The sequence below is a fragment of the Coenobita brevimanus genome, chromosome 54, assembly GCF_032717465.1.
Source record: "Coenobita brevimanus isolate Jiangsu-jjx chromosome 54, ASM3271746v2, whole genome shotgun sequence".
Classification (NCBI taxonomy): Eukaryota; Metazoa; Arthropoda; class Malacostraca; order Decapoda; family Coenobitidae; genus Coenobita; species Coenobita brevimanus.
This window is the reverse complement of record NC_137007.1, coordinates 25,660,078-25,683,181: the sequence shown is the minus strand read 5'-3', so window position 1 is coordinate 25,683,181 and position 23,104 is coordinate 25,660,078. Positions and strand designations below refer to the sequence as shown.

Here is a 23,104-nt window from a genome sequence, read left to right as displayed (position 1 = left end):
TCATCTTTTGTAAAAACAAAAGAAAAAAAAGAGAGAGAGGAAAAAAACAGTATTGGGTGATTTGTTGAATGGTTATTGCATTCTACCAGGACTAAGGATACTGGTCTAGACTACTATCTGTTTGTTGAATAATTTAATCTCATGCAACTGGTAAAACAACCAACCAGAATACAGTAATCCCTCCAAGATCCAATGTAATAGAGCCAAAGGCATACCCGGGACTTGGTTTTTTCCAGGACTTGGAAAAAATGTCCCTGGAGATGTACTTATTGGCCCTAACCCAACCTAACTATTGAAACCACCTAAATAACTCCCTACTGGACCTGCACAGCACCAATTTAAGACTCTCTGGACACAAATAAGGGACAGAAACCATGAAATAAATGAAAAGGGACCAGTGAATGAGAAATTAGAAGTGAGTATGGAAAATATTTAGCAGTGTACAGGGTACTTACAACATGTCCGTGGCTGTCATAAAGATTAACCCGCCTCCTCTCAGGCTTTGACAGTGGTGAAGGTGCACTTGAAGTACATACAGTAATCCAGTGTTGCACTGCACTTAATCCTTTGCACTCTGAATTCTAATTTCTTAACACTGCACATTCTGTTCTTACCTGCGCTGCACATGAAACACGCCAGTGTTGCATTCTGCACTTAATCCTTTGCACTCTGAATTCTAATTTCTTAACACTGCACATTCTTTTCTTACTTGTGCCATGCCAGTTTCAACACGCCAGTGTTTCACTCTGCAGTTAATCCTTTGCACTCTGATTTCTAATTTTTTAACACTGCACAGTCTGTTCTTAACACTGCACAACACTGTAAATTCCCTTGTGGTCTAGTGGTGAGTTATTGCTGTTTATTCACTGTCAGAGCCAGAGAGTAGGTGTTGTAGGTGGCCCAGGTCATCACTGTGACATGGTGATGGGGTACCCACTACAGATGACTCTGAAGACAGCCGCAAACTTATGTCCAGTGGAGACTTCACCATGGCCAATGTGCTGGGCTGTGGCTCAGAGGTAGAAGGCAGGTCTTGGTGAGGTAGTGGTGTGGAGCCAGGGCTGGGCACGGCGAGGGTAACGGGCCAGAAAAAGGTGTCAGTGGTTGATTGACGTAAGGAACGGCGATTCTGGCGATTGATGATGCACTGCCTAAAAGTGTGCAGTCCCAAGGGCCCCATCTCCCTGTCACAGTCCAGGTGTTCCAGGTAGTCCAGAACGAACTCGACGTGCTCCTGGAGTGCGCTCACCCTGGGGATGACTGGAGTATAGTGGCGCACTGAGAGGAGTCCACATCATCCTCGCTGTCCTTGTTGAAATCTTCCAGCTGGGTACTAGTATCAGCAACAGAAGATACGATCCTGATATCGGACATGATCTGATAACTAGGCTCAACCTCGTTGTCATCCACCACTTATGCACTTCATCCACATCCACTTCATCGCCAACCACACGAAGACGCGCGTGGAAGTCATCCACGTCAAAACCTAGAAAGTCATGCACCTCATCGGCTCTGAGAAGCAGATGAGACCAACCACATTCCAGAGTCTTGACAGGGACTTCTCTCCATGCACTGGCCCAGTTGACTTGAGGTTGTAGCGACGAAGGTTTTCCACAGTCTGCTGGCCTCGCGTGTTCCATCCCTCCCTGTGTTTGTCCTTGTTCTCAAGAACAACCATCACCTAATCCAGGAACTTCCAACGGTACAGCCTTTTTGTTGTCATGATCACTCCTTGGTCCATTGGTTGGATGAGAGCAGTTGTATTAGGTGGCATGAGCAAGCACCTAATGCGGCCATTCTCAGCCATCAACTCCTTGTCAGACGGATGCTCATGTGTATTGTCCAGAAGAAGGAGAGCCTTTACCTGGTTACGTGGGATTCCCAGTGTGTTCGTCTGATAATGGATGACCTCCTTGACGAAATGCTGGTGAAACCAGTCTTTGAAGATCTTGGCTGTGAACCAAACCTTCACAGAATGGTACCAAACGACAGGAAGGACATCAATCAACCCACGAAGGCACCGAGTCTGCTTTGCACAGCCAACAATAACGGGCTTGAGCTGGTGCATGCCGGTAGCATTGGCACAACACAAAGCAGATATCTGAGAGCTTGCGTCCAGGTACACACTTCTCCATCTCCTCTGTATGGGTGTTTGTTGGCAGCAAGCAATAGAAGAGACCAGTTTTGTCAGCGTTGGAGACTTGACCGAGAGTGAGGCTCTCCCTGTCGATCAAGCCCTTCACCTTCTGCCAAAACTCTTCCACTCCATCCTTGTTGGCATCCAAAGCTTCGCCATGGGCCTATTGGTTAGTAAGGCCATGCCATAGTTTGAAGGCAAAGAGCCACCCTTCGGATGCCTTGAAGTCTGGGGAGTCATGTAACCTTACGAACTTCTCTGTGGCAGCCTTCAGCTCCGCTCCACGCACCAGCACACCAGCAGCATGTTGTTGATGATACCAAATCAGCGTGGAGCGGTTGACTTCTGCAAACCTGGGAGGGTACATAATATTCCACTGCACGTTGCGTTTGGTCTTCAGTTCGAAGTTTGCCATGTACTGGGTGAGTTTGTCCCAGGGTTTCTTGATATCAAACAAGGTAGTGTGGGCCAGGTTGAATTCACGGAGGATGCGGGAAGTCAACCATCCCACGTCCACCTTCTCCAATATCTCCCTCTTCTTCTCCGGAGTCAGAACCACTCGTTTCCTCATCTTGGGTGGCGGGGCCATCATCACACGTATGAGTAAGAGGCAGCAGAGGAACAGCAGGGCCTGCAACAGATAGGGCACCACCACAAAAGTGAGCATGTGGGCAGCTATAGCGACAAGTGTGCAGTCACGACGGTAGGAAGGCGGGAAGTGGGGAGGATGCGGGGGCGCTGTAGCGGACGTTGGAGGACTACTTACCAAAACACAGCTGTTCGTCACCGTGCGGCAAATTTAAACTAGGGATGAAAACACGTCTTTTTTTTTTTTTTATGTTTTTTGGCCATATTTGGTGTCTGAGGACCCGAGCCCAAAATGTCTTGGGCTTGGAGTGTCTGGGACTTGAGTGTCTGGGTCTTACAGGAATTAGTGTACCTGTCTCTTGAACCTATTTTTGATAAAGAACCCACTTTAGTACTTTATATAGGTACCATTGCTACTTGGTTTCTCTGACCACGATCTCACCAGAGCTTCATTCATCAATTTCCCCAAGCCTCTCCATTCTGAACCAGTTGGGGTGACTAGGTGGCAGTTTGACAGGGCAGACAGGGATGGATTTAGAAATTATCTTTTCTAGATGAGCAGTGTGTGAGGAATGATGAAGGAAGGGTTGTGGTGAATAGTGAGAATATTAAAGGCATATGGAGAGAGCATTACAGCCGGTTGTTGAATGAGGAGTTTGACTGGGACAGGGAAGGTTTGGAGCCAGCAGATCCAGTGTTTGGCCCTTGGCCTTTGATTGACACTGCTACTGTGAGCAGGGCAATAGGCAGGAAGCAGGTGGGGAAGGCAGCAGATGTGTCTGGGTTGACTGCTGAAATGTTGAAAGCTTCAGGAGATATAGGAATGATGTTAGTCACTGACCTGATAAAAATGATTATATATGAGTGTGTTGTCCCAAATGATTGGCTGAAGAGTGTAATTGTAAATATGTACAGTACCCTCGCGTCCAACACGGTAATATTGTCATGCATGGGCCACGTGTTGGACCAAAAACGTGTTGGACAAACAATAGAGCTCATGGGGAAAAATGAATTATGTCAGCAACCCTAGGAAAAGTCACCCTAAATACCTACCATATACCTATACATATATTGGTACTGTTGTAATTATAATAAATGGTACTGTGCTGTGAATGATAACTAACCTTTTACGATAGTGTTGGTGGGCTTGCTGGGAATGGAAGGTGGTATCCAAGGCTGTAGGTAGTCCTACTAGGTCCCCGGAGGATGGCTGCTGGCGTCACTAGCGGGTAATGGCTGCTGCTCCTCCTCAACCTCCCTCATAAATCCTTCAAAATCACACTCAGAATCACTATCTTCGTCCACAGCCATGGAAGGTCCTGCTTCTGCCTGTCCTAGCACTCTGTAAGCCTTCACTGCTGCCAGGATCTTGTCTTGGTTTTTTATTATGGTCCTCACGTTGGCTTCATTCATGTTGTAGGCCTTGGCAATGTCAACTTTCCTCTCCCCTGTCTTCTTCCTCTCGATGCTTTCTAGCTTGGTGGCCTGAGGGAGGTGCCGACACTTCTTGGGGTTTTCAGAAGGCTTCCTAGGCATCGTGAGCAGAGTAAAATGCAGTAACAAGGGCAGAAAATACAGCAAGAAAAAAGCACCTTCCAATGTGAATTATGCTACTGAGTGGCGCTGTGGCGGGAGAAATTTAAACAAAACATCACGTGACAGCAGAAGCGTTTTTAATTGGGCAGCATCATGATCACGTCACGATAGCGGGCGGGGAAGGCTACTTGATCAGAAGTTTTCATTGGCTATCATCATCATGGGAATGTCCAGTATGACCGTGTTGGACCGGGGGTGATCGTGCTAGAGGTGAACTCTGCGGATTTCGCCCACTTCTCGGAGCTCTGTGCATGTTATGCTAACACACTCGTGTTGCAGTAATTAAATCGTATTAAATAATACTGATTATTTGCTCTCCGTGCTGGACATGAATCGTGCTGGACTAACGCGTGTTGGACATGATGGTACTGTACTAAGGGAAGGGTGATGCCCTGGAAAGAGGAAATTATAGAGGCATAAAGCTTTTTGACCAGAGAATGGAGAGAGTTCAAAGGTATGATTAGAGAAAGAGTGAATATTGATGAGATGCAGTTTGGTTTATGCCAGTCAAAGGGACCACGATACCATATTCATTGTTTGACACCTTGAGGAAAATGTATAGGAAAGAAAAGGTGGTGGTGACCATTATCCACTCACTTGATATAGTGCTGTCTACTTCTTCCTTAGCCTTTATCATTCTTTTTCTGTGCCTGCCCTCCTCTCTTTCTATTTCTCCCATCTTTCCTGTCACTTCTTATTGCTTTCTTTCCTTTACAGGTGGCTTTACATTGAGTGACAAGCCAAATGGTTTCCTGTAAGCCAAGAAACCATTTACAACGCTGGGTGGTAATCATAAAACCAAACCATACGTGCTCCCTACGTGCCAGCAAGTGGGTTGGTGGAGGGTTAGTGCCCCTCCCCACAAAACAAATAACTCAAAGTCAAATGGCCACCCCTTACGGGATTATGGCATCTGGCAATAAATAGATAGATAGATAGATAGCCTTTGTTTTTGTTGATTTGGAGGCCATCATCCTTAGAGAGATTGTGAGGTGGGCAATGAGAAAGCTTGGGATCGAAGAGTGGCTGGTTAGGGTCGTTATGGCCATGTATGTGGGTGCTCACACCCAGGTGAGGATGAATGGAGATTTGAGTGATGAGTTTTCCATGAATGTTGGTGTGCATCAGGGGTTAGTCTTGAGCTCCTTGTTGTTTGTCACGATACATGAAGCCCTCTCACGTGACTTCAGAAAGGGACTCCCAAGGGAGATGTTGTATGCTGATGATTTGGTGTTGGGTGCAGAGAATGAAAGGGAGGCAGTGGAAAGATTTAGGAAGTGGAGAGATGGTATGGGGCACAAGGGCTTAAGAGTAAATGCAAATAAATCAAAAGTAATGATGTCTAGGGCTGGAGGTGGTACTGTCAAAGAAGAGGGAAAGTGGCCATGTGTGATTAGTCACAAGGGCATGGGAAATATATTCCATCTTGTGCAGTGTTTGTGGTAAGTGAGTGCATAAGAGATGTAGTGGTATTAGGAGCAGACTGCAAGTTAATGCTGATTTCATGTGTGGTGTGTCAGGGAGAGCGTGTGGATATTTCCAGGTGTGAAAAGATTGAACTTGCTGGTGAGTCTTTTGAGTGTGTGGAAGTGTTTTGTTATTCGGGAGACATGTTATGTGCTGGAAGTGGGGCAGGAGCTAACTCTATGGCTAGAGTGAGGAGTGGTTGGAAGAAGTTCAGGGAGCTGTTGCCTCTCCTGACATTGAGAGGGCTCTCCCTACGTGCTAAGGGACTTTTGTGTGCGACTTGTGTTAGGAGTGTATTGCTGTATGGTAGTGAGACCTGGGCAGTAAATATTTGCAGGCCCAAATGTACAGAAATGGCAATGATTAGGTGGATGTGCAGTGTGTTGAATGAAAGGCCTAGGGGGGCTAGGTTCACGATGGAAGAGCTGAAAGGTAGGTTGGGATTTGAGTGCATTGGTGTTGTGATGAGGAGGGGTAGATTGAGATAATTTTTGGGCATGTGGAGAGGATGGGGAATGATAATTGGGTGTAGAAAATAAGAAGTGTTAATGTTGGGGGTAGGGTAGTGAAAGGTAGACCGGAAAAGACCTGGGATGAGGTCACTGAGTGCAGTCTCAGGGTTAAGAGACTAAAAAGGGAAGCTGCCATAGATCGAGCAGCTTGGAGAGCCACCATTAGGTGACCAAGGCCGACGCATGCAAGCATGATGGAGCCTTCGAAAACGAAAACTATATTCCATAGTAGTCTTTCTTCTCCACTAATTTCATTTCTCCCCAGTCCCACATTAATGACTTAATACAAGTTGGTGTGGAATTTTTCATGCCCAGTTGGCAATTTATTCAGAGATTGGACTCCCAAACATGGTTTGACAGCAATTTTGCCAGAACAATGACACGTAAGTCTTTAGCATATAACTTACATAATGTAAAAAAAACACTGAATCCCTTAGTTGTTTTAAAATTGCTAGAAGCTATTCAAAACTGGTAATAAATCTTGCCAAATCAAACTTGCTTCACAACCAAGTATCCAGTCTATTAAATACTCTTAATGAAATTAAAATATTCTAATCAACTCTCAGTTCTTTCAGTTGTAACTTAAGTCATCATCCATTCCCCCACTAAAATCTTCAGATGGAAGCACCCTTTTAGAAAAGCCAACAATATTGCCAGCATGTTTGCCCAAAATCCTACCTTAGAGGAAGTCAGAATGTTCCTGTACAAGAACCTGACTTTCCCACAATGGATACAGATACGTAAAAGCTATCCTAGACGATTTATCACCCACCAAAACTCCAGGTTCAGATGGAAATCCTCCAGTAGTTTTGAGAAGTTGTTCCCCAGAACTTGCTCCTGTTCTAGCTGAATTATTCAGACTATGCATATGTACAGCTACCGCAAATTGACTTAGGACCTTCCCCCCCCCCCAAGGTATTAAAAAACACGGAAATCATAGTATATCACAATGTTTGTTCATGAAATGCCATTCATTAATATGAAATCATGTTTCCCCTGTTTTTCAGGACAAGTTGGATGCGTTTTGGCATGGAGTCACTTAGATCTCTAAAGTACAGTAATCTAAGGATATTTCTTTGCACCAAACATTTGTCAGTTCAGTCTTGAGGTTGTCCAGATTGGGTGTCTTCTTCTCTGCCATGACTTTCTTCATCTTTGCCCAGCAATTTTCTATCGCATTTAGATCCAGACTGTTGCCAGGCTAGACGAGGACCTCAATCCGATTATCCTGATGCCATTTTGTAACCTTTCTTGACTTGTGACGTGGAGCTGAATCGTTCATGAAAAAGTCGCATTCATGAATAGCAAAAAAGTTTAATAAATGATCTTTCAGAACTTGGATGTACCGGCCACCATTCATCATCAAGTTCTTAGGAAGAAAGCAGAGGCCTCCCCTTCCCATTCCACCTGAGAAACACTCCTGTACCATTACTGATTGTGGGTGCTTAACAGTCAGGACTGTGTAAGCAGGGTCATATCGACTACGGGAGGCAGGGCGACAAACCGTGGCAAAACGCGCCTGGAACACTTGAAATATGCTTTCATCAGAAAACATAACTTTTCTTCTTCATGTGGTCAGTGAGAAGCAATTTCTTGGCTGTGGTGTGGCTTGGCAAACCCAGCTCCTTCTGCAATCAGTGTTGGATAGTTCAAATTGAGATGTCTTGTAACAGCTGGGGATGCATTCTCTTCAATTCTGCTGCTGTCAGTCGAGATTCTTGATTACGTTCCTCTTCAGGAGCGTATCTGTACCTCTGGAAGTAGTCCTCTTCTTTCCACCGCCATGCTTGTACTCTGGTATGACATCAGATGGCAGGCCGCAAGAATCTTCATGACAGTCAACTTTGCGCGTCCAGTACGTTCACAAATTATGTTGCTAGGGACATTATCCTGCCTCCATGCAGTGATACAGACCCTCTCATCCCTTGAGCAGTACTTTCCAGACATGACAACTCAACTCTAGGAAAATAACAGGGCAAACAGTACTGCATATGAAAAAAAGGAGAGGTGCAAACTCAAAGTGACAGGAACATATACTCCCACTCTTGCTTCTAGGCAAGCACTGACGTGCTGAGTGTTTCACCACCACCTGCCAACACCAGAGGAGTTGCCAGTTACTTCTTGCCCCCAAAATTGATTTGGTAGGGGTGGAAGCACAAAGCAAAAACAGACAACTCTCCCATAGCAGTTCAGCGTGTAAGTCCTAAGTCAATTTGCAGTGGGTGTACTTTCTCACTCCATAATTCTTGGATGGAAGCCAATATCCACTCATTTCCAAAGAAAAGAAGCTCCTCTGATCCTTCTGATTACAGACCAATAGATATCATATCTTCTCTTGGGAAAGTATGTTAGATTGTCATTAATAAGCACATTGTTAAACATCTTGAATTCAGCAACTTACATAGTGACAGACAATATGGTCTTCTCTAAAGATCCACTGTTGATATATGGTCTCATTAGTCATACCATCCATCAGTCAATTTACCAATATGGAGAAACCCATGCAGTAGCCCTTGATATTTCTAAAGCTAGGAGCAGGTCAGTGAAATGGCGGAGGACAGAGCAACATGCAGGCGATTTGTTTGTGGCCACCTCTTACGGGATTAAAGTGTCTGGCAATAGATAGATAGATGGATAGATAGATTTTTAACAGAGTATGGCATCATTCCCTGTTATCCAAACAGCATGTCCTATCGTCTTTTGTGCCACTGATTTCCTCCTATCTGGGCAACAGAGAGATAAGAGTAAATGTAGATGATGTGTATTCCAATTTCCACTTAGTTAATCCAGATGAGCCACAAAGATCAGTCCTGGCTCCAACCCCATTCCATATTCACATTAATGACCTCTTGTCTGTCACCCATAATCCCATTCTCTTATATGCTGATGACTCAGTGCATTACAGGTCCCTCACACTTAAACACCTTGTCACAATGTTTGGTATCTCTAACTCCCAATTCAGCACAGCAATCTCCAGAATTGAAGACTTATCTGAGATCACTGAATGGGGACAAAATAACATTGTTTCATCTGATGCTGGGAAAACCAAATGTTATATCCAGTTTACAAATAAACAGATATTGCTTGATTCCCATATTATCTTCAGTGCAACCAATATTCCTGTCTATATAAGTATTGAAGTTTTTGTTGTTTCCCTTAACAGGACCCTCAGTTGGACCTCTCACATTAGATCACTTACAAAAGTCACGTCAAAGAACTTAGATTATTGTACATAATCCGTCATTTCTTCACTGATGAGCAGTAAGCTAAAATTTACAAGAGTCATGTGCACTCTCAGCTGAAATATTGCTCACCTTGTGTAGTGGGTGTGGAGAGGTTGCACTAAAACAACTGCACAAAATTTTGAACAAAACTATAAGAATAATTAAAAACCTAACAGTTACAAATGAACTAGCTCCCATTCAGGTAAAATGGCATGTTGCCTCTCTTGCATTATGTTACAAATAGTTTTATGGCAAATGCTTGAATGAAGTTGTATCCATTGTGCACCTCTCCATGCCTTCCTTCATACTACACGAGCATCTGGTAGCACTCATGATTGGATTGTCACACTGCCGTATTGCAGTTTTTCTGCCCGTCAGAATATCTTTATATCCTGAACTGCCTTTCATTGGAACTCACTTCTTCAGAATAGATTCCCCCGAAACTTTAACCTGCATCACTTCATATCTAACTGTTACAGATTTTTAATTAATGGAAGACACCTATACTCTAGCATATGGAATTATTTTTTCCATCCATCCATTGCCAGACGCCATGTATCCCAAACGGGGTGGTCAAGGGCTTAGAGTTAATTGTTTTACAGGGAGGGGCACTAATCCTCCACCAACCCCACTTGACACGTAGGGACGCCAACAGCATCTGGTGTTCCCAGGCGGTCACCCATCCAAGTACTAACCAGACCCAACGTTGCTTAACTTCGCTGACCGGACGGGAAGCGGTGTACTCAACGTGGCATGGCCATCCTCTGTTCATCATCAGAGAGAGAGAAAAAAAAAATTGTTATATCAGCTAAAAAAATAGGCCTAGATAGGGCACTAGGTTCATTCCAACTCTTATCAGTTTATGCAACAATCATGGCCTATCCTCTATCTTCCTCTCAGCAAGCACCACCTCTTCTCCAGTTAGCCACACCACTCCTCACCTCTCCTGATGACAGCCCATGTTCAGTATATTCTACTTTCTCTGTACTGTACTAATATCAGAGCCAGAAATGGCTATTGTATTAATGTGCACAATAGCCTAAATGTTCCTTATGATCCTGACTTTGAATCCTATAAAGTCTCTACACTCAGGCAGTGGCTATTGTGTCTGTATAAATATGTATGTGTTGTTTACTTATCTCCTTGGGATGATCCCATAGCGGCAATTGCTTACCTGCAGTCAGCAGGTCTGTTTGGCCAGGCAGACTGGGGTGAAGCAACAATAATAACTACAACAACAGCATCGTATCTCCTGACTGTACTGACACCTAATATACTGTCTTACTTCTAAAGAGGAGTACAGTACATTCACTTTCATTCCTTTCATTGAAATCATTCTTTCAAAAGAATTTGATGTTCACCATTACCTTTGGCTTTCCTTTCTCATTCACTGATTCATCTGATGAATAGGCCTATGTCTTTTATATCCTTATTGGCATTTAGCTGCTTGTACGGCACCCAGCCCACATAACTAGCTACTTGAGAGAGTTCCAACATACTTATCTGCATTCTTACAACTGTCCTTTTGCTTAGCGCTTTCTCCATTGTGTTCCCCCATCACAACCTTATATCAATAACCTGCCCTTAACTTAATTAAGGCCTGTGAACCCCCCAAGAAGCATCATCTTGGCATTTTGATATTGCAGATTGGGAGGTCCTCAGGTTGCATTTCATTGATTTTTCTTGGTATGATTACTGCTTTCATGGCCAAGAGCCATCTGGATGTCCTTTGTGCATTATGAAGTCATCCTCTTGGGCATGGAAGCATACATCCCATTCTCTTATCCTCTAACAACAAAGATTGACTTAAGAATTTAGCACAGAAGCTGGTGCAGTGGAAAAAGTAGGACCTGTACTTTGAAGTAGTTTGGCCATATGGAGCAAGTGGGAAAAGTAAGACCTGTACTTTGAGATGGTTTGACCATATGGAGCAAGTGCATTGATCAAAAGAGTGTATGAGAGTGGTTTGGCTGGAAGGGGTAAGATGGACAGAGTATTGTAGGAGAGTATGTACGGATGGTGTATTATAGAAAGAGGAGTCATTATTGAGGAGTGACGTAAATGCTGGAAATTCTTATGCCAAGGCCACCCTTCACACGATGTAATGGTGAGCAAGAGATGGTTAAAAGATATATCCTGTACTGTAGGTAACTAACTACTGAGTAATATGGACTTTTATTTTTCTTGGATTTTGTATCTTTGGAGGTGCTTTGGAATATCCTTCACAGATATTAAAGGCATATCTTTACTGATATTTATAACTAGATTTATTTATTTGATACAGATTAGAGAGGGTGAAGGTGAATAGCATTGCCAGGAAGCACACAGCAGAGAACTCTGCTGTTATCACTGACCTGAGAAAGAAATTGTGTGATGTTCAACACAAAGCAGAGACAAGGTAATGTGCTTAAAGAATGTCATGGAGGGAAGCTTTAGAAATTAAGTTCATTAGTTACTGAACTGACCTGCTTTTACTGAACAGATTGTTTGTGTCAAAGAGAAGAGTTATGGTATCCACATAAGAGAGGAGGTCCTAGGAGGGAAAGAGACTACAGCCTTAAAAATCAACAGGTTAGGCCTCCACCATTGGTCTGTCATTTTTAAGGTTGTGCAACCAGAGATAGCCTAGTGACATCTACAAATGTCTTGCTGTTTTGAGGGGGAAGATCAGGTATATGACCTTGAATATGAAAGGGCTGGGCCTGTACCATAGCCTTCTATTTTGTTAACCACTTCTCCGTAATTGCAAGACCTTCTTGAACAGCAACGCATCTCCAAACATTCCAGCAGTAGCAGTGAAGAAACATTTACTTCAATAATGTGCTGGGCAATACAACATCTCAATCAGAACACAACAGTATATTACAAGCCTTCAGTTCTGACATACACCTATTAGAGGCATCCTTAATTAGAGTTGATCAGGTACACCTTGCTAGGCTTGGATCAGGACACCACCCAGCCCTCCTCAGTTACTAGCTTAGATTTTTGGGTAGATATGTGCCCAGCTTGTAGAACAGGCCCACACAACATAGCACACTTAATGGAACACAACACATTACATGCCACACTAAGACACAAGCACATGAACACTGTAGGAAACCTGTAAAACAACCCCAAGGAGCAGTTGCCTGCTTGTGGATGACGGGTCTACTCAGCCAAACAGACTGGGGTTAAGCAACAACAACTCCAGTGACTTTTTTTTTCTTTTTTTTCCCAACCCTTGAAGTGCATTATTTTAAGAATGCCCTCTCATATAGCAAGAGGTAATGAAGACTATCTCTAACCCCTCAAATTTGGAATTAACTCCTAAGCTGAAAAAAACTATCTGGAGATCCAGATAATATGTCCCTTAGTTGAAGCATAACCAAAGGTAGCCAGGTTTTTGCTGCACAACATTCACAGACTTAATATATGATAAATGTGTTGTGGATGTAAAGCTTAAGATGCAGAGTTGGTTTGGATAACTGCAATATGATGTTTACCAGCTGTGTTAAATGGTGGTAGTGGCAGTAGGTGGCAGCAGAGTTTTTGTTTGCATGTGTAAATGTTATATGGTTATTTGAGTCTTGTTTTTGTGTATCCTTGAATGATTTGGAGTACCTTAACCCTTTAACCGCGAGCATTGTTTTGCCCCGACTGGCCTCTCCCGCGGGGGTTCCAGCCAAAATGTAAACAAACTTTAAACCTTTATAACTCTGCACAGAATAAATCTAGAGCGAAAAATAAGGTACCATGAGAAAGTACTAACCTTCGGCTTTGCATTGATGTAGGTTTCATGATTTCGTTGACTATCACTGGATGGGCAGTGCCATTAGAAGTGAGCGATCTAAAATCACTATTTTTCGCTCACACACCATTACCAAATGCCAACCTCATTCTGATAATAATACTATAAACATATATGAACACTGCACATACGATAAACACCCACTCTGTGTTCACTGAGGCAAGTAAAAGGCACTGTAATTGCCCGCACTTCACTGCCACATCAGCGGTGTTGTAATCACTATTTTTCGCTCACACACCATTACCAAATGCCAACCTCATTCTGATAATAATACTATAAACATATATGAACACTGCACATACGATAAACACCCACTCTGTGTTCACTGAGGCAAGTAAAAGGCACTGTAATTGCCCGCACTTCACTGCCACATCAGCGGTGTTGTAATCACTATTTTTCGCTCACACACCATTACCAAATGCCAACCTCATTCTGATAATAATACTATAAACATATATGAACACTGCACATATGATAAACACCCACTCTGTGTTCACTGAGGCAGGTAAAAGGCACTGTAATTGCCCGCACTTCACTGCCACATCAGCGGTGTTGTAATCACTATTTTTCGCTCACACACCATTACCAAATGCCAGCCTCATTCTGATAATAATACTGTAAACATATATGAACACTGCACATACGATAAACACCCACTCTGTGTTCACTGAGGCAGGTAAAAGGCACTGTAATTGCCCGCACTTCACTGCCACATCAGCGGTGTTGTCACTCACACAGCTGGACAGATACTGATGCATGTTTGGTCAGGGGTGGGGTGGGGGGCCTGGGGGGTGGGAGGTGGGGGCCTGGGGGGTGGGAGGAAGGAGGTGGGGGTCAGCTGGAGTGAAAGAACTTAATAGCTACTCTCCCTTGAAACAATTGGCGCACAGAAAAAACGCGCGGTATTCAAAATATTCACAAACATTCGAGAATGACACCCGCGGTTTGGTCCAGTTTTTGCAATGTCATTCTGGGATGACACTCGCGGTTAAAGGGTTAATGCATCCCTCCTGGATTTTAGTGGCATTCCTCCATCATCACACATCGCAGCTTGTGGATTCTGTACGTTAGTAATTGGGATATTTATGCTTTATGACGATGGCTAACCTAACTGTTCTCTTCTCCTCTTGCACCCCACTTCATATTACAGACTGCAAATACCACATCTTGGTAACCAGGTACCTTTAAGTAGAGAGCTCTATGTAAACAATAGGTTTATGGTAGTGGCAAACGCTGTTGATTTGAAGTTCCCAAGATTCTCAAGCCTTACCTCCTAACTAAGTTCTGTAACATCTCCAATATGAACCACACTAATTAGTATTAGTCATAAACAAAGCTTTTGATACAATACCAAAACATCTTTTCAAAAGCAAGATCTTAAACATGGAAACCAGTGACAAGAAGTACCTATCCAACTTCCTCTCAAGCAGACAAGCAAATGTACTCAGTCAAAACCAAAGCTCAAAATTCAGAACACTACCCAGTGGTTTCCCACAGGGTTCAGAGCTCTTCAATTCATTTGTAAACAATTTCCCCCATATTCTAACATCCCTTCCCCCTTGTCAGTTACAAGAATGTACTTGTACTGTCACGATCTGGTGACCCAACAATTGCTTCATAATACTTCAAAACTCAGAATGCCATAAGATAGCTCCAACAGTACTTATGCCGACTAAAAAACTGGTTTACATAAAAGAGGAGTGCTTCAACAATTAAAGCAACTATCACTCTGTTCACTCCAGATAAACACAGATCTCAAATACACCCTCCAGTTTCCCTCTTTAACTATTTACCCCCATTGGAGAGAGATTCCCAAACTTGTGTACTGTACTTAGCTTGGATACACACATGACCATTTCTCAGCATATAAGATCCTAATGCATCTTATAAATCTGATGGCGTGAAAATACTTGGGCACTACTTTCAAACAGCTGAATCACTGAAAGAAAAAAAAAAAGTTCACCTGAATAACAGGGAATTACACTAGCCCAGTCTAGGACTCCACATTAACAACTACAACATGGAAAAGCATATAAAAACAAAAAGCTTTAAGGATAATAGGTGGATATACTGAGACCACATAATGATCACTTGCCTCCCAAACATAAGTATTCCCAATTAAGGACCACATAAACATGAAAGACAGACAATTCATTACTTCCGCACAGGATTCATCCCACACATTTAACTTTATGGTGCACCCCCCTCCCCCCATCAGGGAAGCAAAAAAATACCTCCCTACACAGACTGCCTCAACAGTATCCCTTGTCCTTCACTGAATATTACACTCCTCACTCATATACACAAATGCATGGCCACGACAGCTACCTAAAACCTTAACCCAGACAGCATCCTTTTCATGGACCCCCACCAAACATTTATCCCTCAAGAACTTCCCTTCCCAGAGAGAGATGAGTGCACCTAGTCACACTGCAATGTGGCCATCATCCATCTCTTCGTCTTTACCAACTTAAACAACTCACAAATAAACTCCTATGCCCTGATTGTAATGTAGCCCCTACACTACAACATACTCATCCCCTGCATCATGCTTTTTCAGCACAGACAATTTTCCAGTTTAATCTCAACAAATGATCTCTGGAAGTGCCTGGTTGAAGTGGCTAGTTTCCTGTCATCCACTGGGTTTATGTCCAGATGAGCCTGAGAGTACAGCAGCAACAGCAACAATGGCAACAACCCAGTTTATGTTTATTCTTTCAGAATTACCATGCCATCTAAACTTGCACACTTTTGCATTCCAGTTATAGGCATCCATACTTTATGTTTCACAAATCTTTGTATTCCTTACCCTTTCTGGTCTGTACAACCCACCTACATTCGAACCATTTCCATTCTGCTGGTTTTATTTTTGTACTTTTCAGACTCATGCCATTCCAAAGTTTCACACCCATATGTGTGAGCTTTGGCACACCTTCCTATAGTCCTTTCACAGTCACTGTACAACACTCAGTCCTCTGTTTGTGCCAGGGCCTCCATAGCACTTTCTTCTTCCTTGGGCCTCTCTTATTTTGCTTACATGCCTTATTGTTTTATTTCCATGTTTGCCATCATAAAGATAAACTTCCAGTTCTAGTCATTGTTGCACAGTACACATGATTGTATGACTTATGTTTCTAGAATCAATGAACTGGAGCACCAGCTGCAAGACTCAGAAATGGCACGGCGGACTCTGGAGGCATCACTGGGGGAGGTGCAGGATCAACTCACTCTTCGAACCCGGCAAATGCATCTAACCAATGTGAGGGTAGAGCTATTGTTGTAATACCAAGAGACTCATAATTGCTTGTCTTGAATAGAGGTATCTACTGTATTTTGATGATCACTGTAAACTGCCACTGCTGGTTTTGTAGGTTCATTTCATTGGAAATATAATGGACTTAAGGATTATAACCCTTTATGAGGGATGATATACAGTATGACCATTTAAAGTGATTTTATTTAAAGTTGCTTCATTGCTAAGTTACTGATGAATTACCGGTAATGCCTTTTTTCACAAAAACTTGCTTGTGATGCACTATTATTATTATTATTATTATTATTATTATTATGACTACAGTAAACTCTCAATTATCTGGTGTAATTCAGCCAACCCCTCTGCTGGATACTGCATAGTACCCCCAACGGCTATCCATTTGACACTGTGCAGGATAATATGTTATAATCCATCTTGACCCTCTGTCCTAAAAACTTTCCTACAATATTACCCATGTGTAAAAGATTAAAATTAAAGCATAAAATACAATACTGTATTGATACAGTACATATAGTACAGTAATACAGCACATACTGTACATAGTGTACTCACCTAGTGTTGGCATCGATGTAGATACATCCTCACTATATAGTACTCAGAGCACTAGGTCACAGAGCACTGAGGGGCCACAAGGTTAGTCACAGCCCTACATCAATGAGCAGGCATGGGAGGCCACAGACTAAGTCATGGCACTAGGGTTTAGGCACCACAGGGGTGACAAGAACAGAACACACAGATACGTCCTCGCTGTATGGCATCCACGGGAAAGACAGGGCATGACGGTAGGTTTGGTGCGCTGGGTGGGCCACTTCCATAATGCATTCTGATTGGCTGGTGTGTTGTGGGGTCTGCCTCCTCACCGGTTGGGTCCCATGTCTGAGCCGGTGATCCGATTGCTTCCCGTTTCTGAGCCAGATGTTACATAATTTCATTGGATATTATTTTAATAGAGCTTAGCAAAAAGCCCTGGATATTGTAACAATGGATGATTGAGAGTTTACTGTATTATTATTATTATTGTTATTATTGTTAATACTATTATTATTAATATTATTATTATTATTATTATTATTACTGTATAATTATTATTATTATTATTATTATTATTATTATTATTACTGTATAATTATTATTATTATTATTATTATTATTATTACTGTATAATTATTATTATTATTATTATTATCCATCTATCCATCCATCTATTATTATTACTATTATTATTATTATTATTATTATTATTATTATTGGCTGCCCCCTGCGGGTAGGGGGGTTTTCAAGAATACTCCCCCAGTATCCCTGCTTGTCGTACGAGGCGACTAAAAGGGTTGGTGGTGAGTTAGTGCCCCACCCCGTAAAAAGAACCAACTAAAAAAGCGAATAAAGCGCCTCGGACCCGGACGGACCATACGTTGACAACTAAGGAACGGACAAAGGACATTCTTAGGGTGGGAACATGGAATGTGAGAGGAGTGAATGATGAAGTGAAAGAGAGAGAGATTGTTCAGGTGCTTGAGGATGCAAAAGTGGATATATGTGGATTGAATGAAACTAAATGGAAAGATGAAAGGGTGAGAGAATGGGAATATGGTGTAGGTATATGTGCGGGAGTCAGTGAGAATGAGAGGGCAAGAGAGGGAGTATGTCTGATGATAAGCAAGAAGTGGAAGGAGAATATAAGAGAGTATGGAACAGTGGGTGCAAGGATTGTATGGGTGAGGATGAAAGTAGGTATACAAGCATGGGCGATTGTATGTGTGTATGCTCCAACAGAGGATCAAGTGGCAAGAGTGAAAGATGAGTTTTGGGCGAGAGTAGAAGCATGTATGGACAAGTTTGAGGAGCGAGAGAGTGCTGTTGATTGGAGACATGAATGGCAAAGTTGGAAATGTACGAGTGGATGGAGTGGTTGGTCAGTGGGGTGTGCCAGCTGAAGTAGATGGGAATGGTAGTGCTTTGGTGGACATCTGTGCTTGTAAGGAGTTGGCAATAGCCAACACCTACTTTCGTCATAAGATGATCCACCGGTATACATGGAGAGTAATGAGGAGGATGGATGGTGAACTTGTTGAACGAAAGGCAATGATAGACTATGTGTGTGTGGATGAGCGAATGAGAAGACAAGTGTTGGATGCAAGAGTGTGGAGAGGGTGGGGGAATGGAGTCTTGGACCATCACTTAGTGATGGCCAAGGTAAAGATGCAAAGAAAGTGGTTGAGGAGGTGAAGGGGAAGACAGGAGGAAGCAGCTCCTGTGAGAAGAGTGGAGAAATTGCAAGATAGTGAGAAAATGACAGAGTATAAGAGCATAGTGGAAGAAAGATTGGGAAGGTATGAGCTAGAGCAGATGGAAGGGGTGGAAGACGTATGTAAGATATTCATGGAAGAGATAGGCGCAGCGTGTGAGGCAGTTTGTGGAGTGAGGAGGAGATGCAAGGGTGTGCAAGGGACAGCATGGTGGAATGATGAGGTGAAACGGGCTGTGGAACAAAAGAAGAAGGCATATGGTGAATGGTTGGTGAGTAGAGGTAGGGGAGAAGATGAGAGAGAGAAGAGAGAGGTATATGTGAGCAGGAGAAGAGAGGTTAAGAGACTGGTGAAGGAGAGTAAGAAGAAAGTGGATGAAGAGTTTGGGAGGAATCTGAGTGTGAAATGGAGGGAGAGTAAGAAATTGTTTTGGAAGGAGGTAAAGAAAGTAAGGCAGTGTGAAAGGGGAAGTAATAGGGGAGTGAAAGATAGGAATAATAGATTGTTGGTGGAAAAGAGAGAGAAATTGAGGAGATGGAAGGAGCACTTTGAGGATTTGTTGAATGTAGAGAGTGAGAGCAGTGTGAGTATAAGTGGTTGGGGAATGGCTGGGAGAAGAAGAGATGAGAGGAGGGAGGGAGAGATCAGTAGGGCGGAAGTAGTGGAAGCGATGAAGAAGATTAAGCTGGGAAAGGCCCCAGAAATTGATGGAGTGTGTGGTGAAATGCTTAGGTATGGGGGTGAGATTGTTGTGGAGTGGATTTGGAAGTTGTGTAGATTGGCTTGGGAAGAGGGAAGGGTTCCAGAGGACTGGAAATCAGGTATAATTGTTCCTCTCTACAAAGGAAAAGGGGAGAGAGAAGTATGTGGTAACCATAGGGGTATTTGCCTTCTTAGTGTGACTGGTAAAATATATGGTAGAATACTCATTGATAGGGTTAGGCATATGACAGAGGAGCTAGTTGGAGAAGAACAAGGGGGATTTAGGAAGGGAAAAGGGTGTGTAGATCAGATATTTGTTCTAAGATGTTTAGTGGAGAAGTATCTAGAGAAGGGAAGGAAAGTGTATGCTGCCTTCATGGACTTGGAGAAAGCTTATGACAGAATAGATAGGCAAGGTATGTGGAAGGTATTAAGAATATATGGAGTGGAGGGGAAATTGTTGAGTGCTGTGAAGAGTATGTACGAGGGAGCTAGGGCTATGGTGCGAGTGGATGGTGAGCTGAGTGAGTTCTTTGATCTCAATGTGGGACTGAAACAAGGGTGTGTGATGTCTCCATGGCTGTTTAATATATATATGGATGGGGTTGTAAAGGAGGTGCAAGGTAGGGCAGTGGATGTGGGGCTGGCCCTAATGAATGAGGGCGAGATTTGGAAGCTTCCTGTGTTGCTGTTTGCTGATGATACAGTATTGTTGAGTGAAGATGAATGGGAGTTGCAAGGTTTGGTGAATGAATTTGGGACAGTGTGTAGGAGGAGGAAGCTGAAAGTTAATGTAAACAAAAGTAAAGTTATGGTGTTTGAGAGGAATGAAGTCACAGAGTGTGCAGTGGGGTTGGATGGTGAGGATATGGAGAATGTGAGTGCATTCAAGTACTTGGGTAGTGTGATGAGTAAAGATGGAACTTTGGGGGATGAAGTACGTGAAAGGGTACAGCAGGGAAGGAAGGTTGTTGGTACACTGAAAGCAGTGATGAGAAATAGGGAGGTGAGTATGGAAGTTAAGAAGTCTCTGCATGATGGTATTGTGATCCCTACCCTGACGTATGGAAGCGAGGCGTGGACCTTGCAAGAGGGGAACAAGTCAAGAGTGAGAACAGTGGAAATGAGTTACTTGAGAGGAGCATGTGGAGTGACGTGGAGGGACAGGTTGACGAATGAAGAAGTGAAGGAACGTTGTGGGGTAGATGTGGATGTGGTTGAGAAGATTAGGAGAAATACACTGAGGTGGTTTGGACATGTGGAGAGAATGGAGAATGAAAGACTGACTAAGAGGGTGTATGTAGGTGAGGTGGAGGGAGGGAGAGGGAGGGGTAGACCGAGGATGAGGTGGAGGGATGGAGTTGAGAGGTATATGAGGGATGGGGGGGTGAGTTGGGGGGAGGGTAGTCAAATGGTGGGTGACAGAGTGACTTAGAGGCGTTTTGTCTGCGGCCACCCTTTGCGGGATTAGGGCGTCGGGCTATAGATAGATAGATAGATTATTATTATTACTATTATTATTATTATTATTATTATTATTACTATTTTTATTATTATTATTATTATTATTATTATTATTATTATAACCCATTAGTCATGAACCAGTAATATATCATGGTTAAAGCTTTTTTTATTTTTCCGCTAAAGTAGCATATTGCCTGCACATGACCTTGACTGAGTGAAGACAGTCTGTATTGTTAGATTTACAGAGAATAATTTCATCCTCCCCTTTCGAATGGCATTGTTCAGGACCTTTAGGGAGATGGCTGAGGCCGACCTACAGTAAAAGTCAAATGCTGTAGGGTTGGAGGACACTCTTCAGCCATTATTTGGTTCATCGAGTTCTTGGCTTGTATACTGTAGTAAGGTTTTGTCATCTACCAGTGGCGTAGCAATTAGACTATATGGCTGTGCCATATGTTTCTTCTTTTTTTTCTTCATTTCCTCACATTTTAACCCTTCCCTTGCTTTCTCTTTTGTTCACTGAAGATTTTCAGCTGCCTTTCCGATTTTGGAATATTCAATGACCTCAAAGAATCATGTGCCTGCAAAAGGTAGGTGTCCATACTGTGACTAGATATGTTGTTGTTGTTATTGTTGTTCCTATTGTTGTTTTTCTTATAGCTATTGTTGTTGTTGTTGTAACTTGTTTTTGTTATTGCAGCTGTTGTTATTATTGTTATTATTATTATTGTAGCTGTTATTGTTCTCGTTGTTGTTCTGGTGGTGGTGGTTGCCATCGTTGTCTCATGCTCAACTGAACATGACCTCAGTGGACTGCCCGACACTGGCTTTTTCATCTGGGTGTTCCCACAGAGGTTATGCTGAAAGGGTTGTATGTTATATGACAATAAGATGCATGAGATGAGTACTGGAAGGGTGTTGTGTGGGGTTGCATTACACCAAGTACATACAGTAGTGGAATGCCTCTGAGTTGTATTTTTTTGTTGGCACTGAATCAGGGAAGGACAGGAGGTAATAGATCATACAAGGAGGGTGGAAAGTGTCGTGCTCCCCGTATTTGCTTTACTCTTTATTTATTCTTCTCCTATGGAAGACTAAGTTCAGTTATGTTAAGTCCAAATCAGGTTTAGTCAGATTTAATCAAGTTTCATTAGGTAGTGCTGGATAGGTACAAGTGGGGAGCCAGACATAACAACACATCAAGTAATCACAAGTCCATTTAAGGCCGGCGCTACATGGGAGCGTCTCGTTCCTTATTAGGAGGAAGGGATTCTAGGGTTACTCAAAACTAATATTCTTTTCTCCGTTTATCCACAAACTATGTACAGTTTATACACGAAGTCAAAAGCAACAACTTATTTGGTTCACTCCACGAACTCAAAGTTACGTAACTGCTTTATGGTCTTACTCTACAATAAAAATATTAAGTCATGCCACCTTACAGTGGTAATCAACAATACAACTAAGTCCCATTAAGCAAGTAACAATTCATGAGTATTGTTCGCATAACACTTGAAATGTCACTACGATTATTACTCGTCAATTGAAAATAATACTCTCCTTTACTGAAATAAAACCAAGAGTATTATTGTTTAATACAAGATAATACTAAAGGTAATATTCTCCAACACTTAGAATAATACTAAGGAGAATACTCTATCATACCATCATATCACCATAGCATTGTTACTACTACATTAATCACTTTAACATTTTATTCTAGTATCACTTCACCTCAAGTTACTTCAATATATTTCTGCAGAATTAACACCACACTTTAACACAGTTATCTGCCCTAACTCAGTACTTCTCCTCAATAAAGATACTTAACCCTTATGTAATCTTTGTTCTTTTCATCATTGAGCAAATAAGTTAATTTAACAATCATACAATTTATCTGGCCTGTCCTGTTATACCCTACCACGGCTCTACAGTATATTCTCAATATATTTCACAGTGTATATCACTTTCTTCTCCTTTCTCTCTTCCCTACTCTCAGTTCCACTTTCCTCTATGTCCTCTAACAAGAATGTCTACTCACTGATACCGTAGAGTTCCAAGACATCACCAGTCTCATCGTCGTGGTAGGGTGCTCAGGCGGGCCTCC

General features: G+C 42.6%; 1 protein-coding gene and 1 non-coding gene across 2 annotated transcripts in view; one reads left to right on the top strand and one right to left on the bottom strand.

Moving 5' to 3' along the window:
- The window catches only part of LOC145401057 (uncharacterized), a 601,394-nt gene that overhangs the window by 287,614 nt on the left and 290,676 nt on the right, over positions 1–23,104 (top strand). Inside the window, exons 6-7 of the mRNA XM_080273430.1 lie at positions 11,809–11,922; positions 16,450–16,570. Of these exons, the coding sequence (XP_080129556.1) occupies positions 11,809–11,922; positions 16,450–16,570 (235 nt within the window). The remainder of the gene's footprint in view (positions 1–11,808; positions 11,923–16,449; positions 16,571–23,104) is intronic.
- On the bottom strand, positions 10,171–10,289 carry LOC145401160 (5S ribosomal RNA). Its single transcript, XR_013897571.1, has one exon. It is a non-coding gene; the product is annotated as a 5S ribosomal RNA (ribosomal RNA).